This window comes from Limulus polyphemus, unplaced genomic scaffold (genome assembly GCF_000517525.1).
Source record: "Limulus polyphemus unplaced genomic scaffold, Limulus_polyphemus-2.1.2 Scaffold755, whole genome shotgun sequence".
Classification (NCBI taxonomy): Eukaryota; Metazoa; Arthropoda; class Merostomata; order Xiphosura; family Limulidae; genus Limulus; species Limulus polyphemus.
The window spans coordinates 259,238-267,065 of NW_013666365.1; the positions used below are offsets into that span (position 1 = coordinate 259,238).

The 7,828-nt window shown below is 30.0% G+C and overlaps 1 protein-coding gene across 1 annotated transcript; it reads left to right on the forward strand.

The window, feature by feature from the left end:
* The first annotated feature begins 273 nt into the window (after nucleotides 1–273).
* On the forward strand, nucleotides 274–7,470 carry LOC106460338 (uncharacterized protein C1orf50 homolog). The gene is made up of 3 exons (XM_013920030.2): nucleotides 274–448; nucleotides 3,127–3,245; nucleotides 4,387–7,470. Exons 1-3 carry the CDS (start codon nucleotides 418–420, stop codon nucleotides 4,627–4,629), a joined length of 393 nt encoding a protein of 130 aa, XP_013775484.1. The 5' UTR covers nucleotides 274–417; the 3' UTR covers nucleotides 4,630–7,470.
* The last annotated feature ends 358 nt before the right edge of the window (nucleotides 7,471–7,828 follow it).

The window sequence follows — 7,828 nt, forward strand, 5'->3', positions numbered from 1 at the left end:
ATCATATTAGAAACAATATATAGTTGAAAGTAACTTACCAAAAAGCTATGTAGCCATTCTAAAGCGCACAACACCGTTTTCATTGCTTCAATAATATATATATATATATATTATTCAGAAATAAGCAATACGATTGATAATTATAACCAGCGTTTGAGTTTCATTTATTACAATTTAGAATGAATAGCTTTGTTTTTTTGTTTTTTTTTCTTTGCTCTTTTGTTTTGTCATTTAAGCTTTATATGTGGCAGCACATTCGTATAATATGTTTGTATTAGATGTAAAGTATTGCGTAACGTGTAAGAAAAGTGATGATATTAATATTGGAGTTTTTTTTTAAAGAAAACAAAACAACATAATATTAATATCACTACATCATACGTGTAAGAAAAAAGTGAGATTACTTGGTTGTTTAAGATGGAAGTCGTGAATACTCAAAACAAGAAACGTTTGACTCTACTCCTTAATATTAATGATGTTAATTCTATTTCTACACAGTTACTGAGTTAGTGCTTACAAGTTACACTGTTACTACAGTCCAAATTACACTTTTGACACTTATAATCTAGGTTACTATAACATTAACTTAGCTAAGTTTAATAATAATAACAATAAATAGCTAAAGCGAAGGACATGTAACAGGATACAAAATTTCGCCACTATTAACGTAGCATCACCTGATAATGATATTGAACTTTTAGGTTCTATTTCTTAAGTTTACTTTACTTTAACAGTTTAAACCTTTGTATGTGACCGTATCATATTAATAATAATATGTTATAACAAGTTGTACCGCTACTTAGGTAACATTTGTAATAACAGTAATGTCATGGTACTTACGAGTTACAGTTACTCTTCGTCTTACTTAGTTCATTTACAATGTTATTAAAAAAACATAAATCTGATTAAATAAACACTTTAGTAATTATAATTTTGATAAAAAATTAAAACTTTTAATAAAAGTTTGATGGCCAAAACTGTATCGTTGATACTACTAGTACTATTCAGTACAAGGATCGGTACTTTGCCTCAGTTTAACCTTATCTAATAGTAATAATCACTAAATCAGTACATTATAGTCATGTTATAAGTTTAGTTTTATTTATTTATACTTAATGCTTTATACATTTAGTTCTGTTAGTTTGTTAAATAGAATTAGCTCTGTTAATTATTGACTTTCATTCATTTTAGCTTTTATATATATAGTTCATTTACTTAAGGCTGCCTTCTGGTCAGAGTACTATTAATTACACAATCCAATAGCCTCCAAAAACAATTGAATATAGTAGTGCATTTTCACAAAAAGTCACACAAAGCAGTTAAAAACTGTGTTATAAAATGTGTATAAATTGATTCAACTATTCTACAACCATTTTGTCACCATTGATAAATAATTATATTTAATTTGCATAAGGAATTCAAGTTTTTAAAAATAACATCCAAATCTTCTTCTTTCTCCACAATACTAGTACACCCCTCACGCGAGGAGTAGGCAAGTCTAAGGTGACCAAGTTTCTACATCCCAATTGACTTCTTACTTATAAATATTGAAACATATCCCCAAAGTTTGTGATCTGTTACTAACTTCTGTCACTTAAGTTATCAGTGAGTGTAGATACTTTTTGACTTAGTTATTATCAATATTATTTCTTTCCCAAAACAGACTTTTGAAAAATCATTCTACTGTAATTTGTAAATTTTTCATTCATATAAAGCAAGTACTTAACCCTCTTGAACTTTATATAATGTCCTTTGAAAGTTGAAAACAAACAAGGGTGAATTATGAAATTAAGGAGAGCTTTATCAGTAGACCCTCATGATAAGAAAACTAATATCTTGCAGAGTACTATAGAATGTGTTGCAAGAGTGATCTTGAAGTATAACATATGTTTATAAACATGATTTTATTGTGCAGTTCAATTATTTTTAAAATAAAAAAAATAAGCTTCTGAAAGATCTACTATTTGTGTATATATATATATTTAATGACAGGGGAGGAAAGTTAAAAAGAAAATACAGTAGTATTAGTATTTATGACACCATAATGGTTTAGAATTATAAGTGAACAAACAATGAATAACCTTGGACAGTATTGAGAAAACTGTTTGTGCTTGTAAGAAACTTTTAAGAGGTCCCAGTATGTATTGGAGCATTTAGATTGATAGGGTTGCTGCAAATATTTATTTAATGATTTTGAGAGTTGGTGTAAAGATTACACCTAGTTTAAAAATTAAGTATTACTAGAAAGTAGAAATGTGTTCAAAACAGCATTAATTTTTTTATCTGGTATATCCTGATGAATCTTTCTTTTTTAAGACTGTTTATAAATTTTAACAATATATTGTAAAATAGCTTAGTTCCACAAGCAAACTGCATGAAAACCATTTCAACTACACTTTCCTAGGCTCTAACTGACAAAGCCCTTGCTTAATATGCAATAAGCTGATTAGAGTTCATAAAAGGGCAAGAACAGACTCAAAATAGAGTTCAGAAAGAGAGTTAAAGATATTATATAAATAGCAGTTTTGCTTGTAAAAAGTAATATTTTATGCTTTCAACATCTTGATAATATTAACAAATGCAAATATACAGTAGACTACATTTCATACAACTGACTAACAATTCAGTATTATAAATGAATGCATAGTATTTCATTTGCTTCAGTGTATCAACTCACTCCTTACTAATATAACAATACACAAAAAGTACAAAGATAGATAGGATACTAAAATACTTAATTGATTAGGAACTGTTTTCTTATTAGTAGCAACTTAACATAATAAAACATCATTCTTTTGGAATAGATTGCCAAACTCAGCAGGATTAGGAAAGTTCAAGAGAGGTCTTAAATCTCGATCAATACTTGGGGAATCGACTGGATAGAGGTAGATGTGTGTTTGATGAAATGAATGGGGCAACCATGATGGACTAAGGGGCTCCTTGTTGTACCTCAAATGTTATATTATCCCTGTGCATTCAGGTCTTTCCTAGTGTTTTTATAGTCCGTGCTGGCTGGACTATGACACAATCTTCTTTTTTTGTTTCTTTGAAAATAAAAGTAATATTAGTAATTTATCTGAGAGACAAAATAAGCATTGATATCAGTTATACTTGATTTTTTGCCAGTTGCTGTTAATTTGGTGGAAACTGCACAAAATGTTGGTGGTGCTCAGCTAGTAGAGTGTTCACAGTCATCAGCCAAGCCTCATCTAGATCTTGTGGAACTAGCTCAACAGATACAAACAGTAAGTGTATCTAACAAAACAGAAATAATTATTTTTGTGTTTGGCTTATTATCTACATTTCACTTCTTACCAGCTATATTTATATTAAACACTTATAATATTTGTATTTATGAGTATGGGTGTGTATACTTTAAACTTAAGCAATGCTGTTTTTTTACAGTTTAAGATTAATTATAAGCTTATTTTAGTAAAACATCAGTTATATGAGGGTTTGGAGAAAAAGGCTTATGTTTTGAAAAAAATTAATAGAAACTGTTTTAAATTATAACTTATTTTTAATGATTTTGGAAATGTAAAAACTAGTGTATGTACATAAGTTTTATACTTTTATGTTTATGTACAATAAAGATTCATAATTTTATAGCCACAACTGTAATAGAAAATTTCCTTATATACCTTCAAGTAGAATTTTACTATTTGATTGATGGAAATCTAGATTAATATAACTTTGTCTGAACACATAGGAAAAATTAAACAGTTGACGATGTACATTAGTATTGCATTGCAAACATAACATGGTCTTTTGATAGTCATTAAATTTAAAATGTTATACACCAGTTATATAGATTTTTTTCCTGTTTTCTGAATTTCTATTGTTGGTTAACTGAGTAACACATTGCAAGTTTTATGTTGTCGCAGTAGTTTTGATAGCATTTTGATTATTAAAATGGTTACATTTTCCTCTCAACTAGAACTGATGATTTATTGTGTACAACTACAAGGAGTCAATTGCAGCTGACAGAGCTCAAAACTATATATGTATGTGTTTTTACACTATTTAATGTTTTGTCAATTGAAGGTATGAGAATTGGAACAACTATAAATATACAAATTGAAATAGGGGCTTCTTTTTGTTTTAAGTAAAGTCATTAAAACAATTTTATTATAGCCTGATAAATTATAAACACTTAACATTTTAACAACCATACATTAACATGTGCAAATTAATTGTCATAAAATGACCTTAGTTAAGTATTGAGCTTAAAAAGCTTTTTGTTTTTGTTTGATTTTTATTGCATTAATGTTCAGTACAATAAATAACATCATTGTTAATCAATATTTAACTTCGATATGATTTCAAGTAATCTTTCATTCTGATTCCCACAAAATGTATCACATTTAGTTTTTAATTTTTTAACAGGCTGACAGTTTCACTAAAGCCAATGCCTGTAGCAAGTTAACTGTTATTGCAGAACAAGTAAGGTTCTTACAAGAGCAAGCCAGAAAAGTGTTGGAAGAAGCTAAGAGTAACTTTGATCTTCATCATGTAGCTTGTAATTTTCACAAAATACCTGGCAGTATTTATTATTTGTATCGAAGGTCTTCTGGTCATCGATATTTTTCAATGATTAGTCCTGAAGTAAGTGTTTTTCGTATTTTCTAACTATTATTAGTTGATAGCAGACAATGAGCATAGTATATATATATATATATATCAACAGATCTGATAGGATGTAGCTGGCAAAAATTTACCATTTATGTCACTAATTGTTACAAATGCAACCCCCTTTTTTGTTTACAATTACAAGCTGCAATAATATTGTCCTAGCAAATTATACCATCTTACAATTTTAGTATTAAAATTTCAAATCCTGTTTATATTAAGTTCAGTAGACTCAGCAGAACATGTTTGGAGTTGAAAATATCAGTGGCAGTGTTTGTAATAATAATAAACTTTCACCTCCATGTTTAGAGGTTTAGTGCATCAATTTTTTTATTATTTACAACTGAGGACATTTTGTATGAAACATTATATGTAAGAACTCGGATCTGTTAAGTGAAGCTTTTAATGTGGCTTTTAGTTACTTTATTATCCTATCACTTTAATAATATAATAAGTGTACTTTCAGGGGCTAATCAAAATAAACACATTTTGCAAAACTAAAAGAGGACATATATCTTTACTGAATAACTTATAACATTAATCTCTAAATAGAAACTCAAGACTATCAATTTTCAAATTTTTCTTTATGTCATACACCAATGTCAGAAAATTAAAATTTCAGTAACTGAGTTATTAATGCAATTTTGCTAGCATGAGATGTGTTTATGAACTATTTATGTGAGAAGTTCACATTAGAATGATTGTAGGGCTATTATAAAATAGTGGGCTATCAGAGATCTTTTAGTTAAGTTAAAATATCTAAATTAAATATTGATCCAAAGGTGGTGATATGTTAATGTTTTTATTTGATTACTTAGTGCTGGGAAGAGAAACTGCAGTTGTAATTGCTGACACTTTATCTTATAGCTTTATTTTTGGATACTCTGTAGCTGCTCTGCATTTGAATATACTTATGTAGATCTTTGTGTATGTAACTACTCTGTCTCTGAATGCGAGTCCCCCAATAGAACAGTCGTAAGTTTACGGACTTACAATGCTAAAATCTAGGGTTTGATTCCCTGAGGTAGACACAGCAGATAGCCCAATGCGACTTTGCTTTAAAAACAAACTGTTTTAGTGTAATTGCTCTGTAGCTTTCTTTATATCTAATTATTTTGATGCTTTTTTTTGTATATGACTATTATAGCTATCTTTGTTACTACTCTCCAGCTGTTTTTGTATGTGACTATTCCCCAGCTGTTTTTGTATGTGACATTTCTCCAGCTGTTTTTTGTATGTGACTATTCTCCAGCTATCTTTGTATGTGACTATTCCCCAGCTGTTTTTGTATGTGACATTTCTCCAGCTGTTTTTTGTATGCGACTATTCTCCAGCTATCTTTATATCTGAGTAATCTTGCTATCTTTGTATGTGACTACTCTCTAGCTATTTGTATGTGACTATCTTTATGTGTATTTGGTTCTACACTATAGCCCCTTTCTGTATGTGGCTACTTTGTAGCTATTTTGTATGCTACTACTACTCTCTTAATGACTTCACGTGACTGTACTTGCTAGCTCTGTATGTGAGTGCTTTAGCACTGTTTATTTTCTCTAACCATCTTTGCCAGTGACTCTGCTCTAGCTTTTGTATATGATTATCTAACTATCTTTATACATGACTCTACTCTCTAGCTTTTGTATATGATTATCTAACTATCTTTATACATGACTCTACTCTCTAGTTCTTGTGAATATGTTGTATAGTTACTTCAGATAATGACCTTAATTGTGCTTGTTTTGGATATTTTTTTTTTTATAAGTGATCTAATCCATTTTTGGAAACCTGATCCTTAGTGGATGTGGAATATTTACTATTCTCAAACCCTTTCATTTTATTAAGTATTTTCACCCTTTCTATCATCAATTTTGTTTTATGGTTAATTATGAACACCTTACAAGTTTTGTGAAATAGACATAGTAACTTTATATTTAGAACTTAAATTTTTTGGGTATATGCAGGACTGATGAGAGAGGGGCAGCTGCCTCGGGGCCCAGGGTCTGTTGAGGTGCCCGGCAGTGGGATATTCCAAAGATTACTAGAAATGCATACAACTCAATGAGCTAAAATGGCTACTGCTTTTTCATGGATTCACGAGAAAATTTGTCGCCTAAATTTATTTTATGAAAAATCGGCAAAAGTTAATAAATAGTGATGAAAGGGGGGCCCAATCATATTACTGACCCCAGGGCCTGGGCTGGCTCTAGACACCCCTAGGTCTATGATTCATGTTATTCATTATCTTAACTTTGGAATTATGAATGGGGATCTGTATGGTTCCCATTACCATTTTAGACACATATTACTAAATTATTTATGCACTACCTTTCTTGTGAAACCATGGCTGTTTTTTACAAGATCTTTATTAACTTAAAGAACTTTAGCCAAAAATACCATCAGTATTACAGTTAATCCAAATAATTACTATTAAGGTTTTCTATTAAAAATATAATGAATGATTTCACCTAAGTTTTGGGCAGTTCATTACAATGAATTTTATAATAGGCAAAAAACATTAAATTAATTAATATAATACAATATGTGTACTGCACTGTTAGCAATCTGTATATATATATAGATAAATATTTTAAGAGTCAAGAACCCCTGAAGTTTCCTCCAGGTCAAACTGAATAACTTCCCAACTTTGATATATTTTCTGGGTAATCTGCATTACAGAGCTATAACTTGGCATAACGGCTCATAAAATGGCTCTGAGTATTTCAAGTACAAACCTTTAGCTCATTGCTCCTTCATCTCTTGTCTGATTTGATATCTAATCACAGTTTTGGACTCGGGAGGTCAAACCCTTTAGTTTTTTATGTTTTTGACCACGTCCTAGGTCTCATAGATTAATTTACTCTAATCCTGCCTAAAAGAATTTCAATTTGAGGGTAGGCTGGTAGAGATTTTGATGAGTAATAAAATTGAATCGGGTATATGCGCGCCCCACGCTTGGTATTGCTGACGCACAAAAATACAGCTAATAAAAAAGAAAAAAAAAACAGGTCTCATATATTAATTTACTCCAATCCTGCCTAAAAGAATTTCAGTTGCCGCAGCTATTGAGGATTCCCTCTTTGTTTTTTCTTTACGTAATTCATTAAAAAAGGTTTAGGGGTTTGTATGTGAAATGTTGGAAATAGACGAAAGGTTAAAGATCAACATTCCTGAGAACGGAGATATTCATAGAATAAACTTC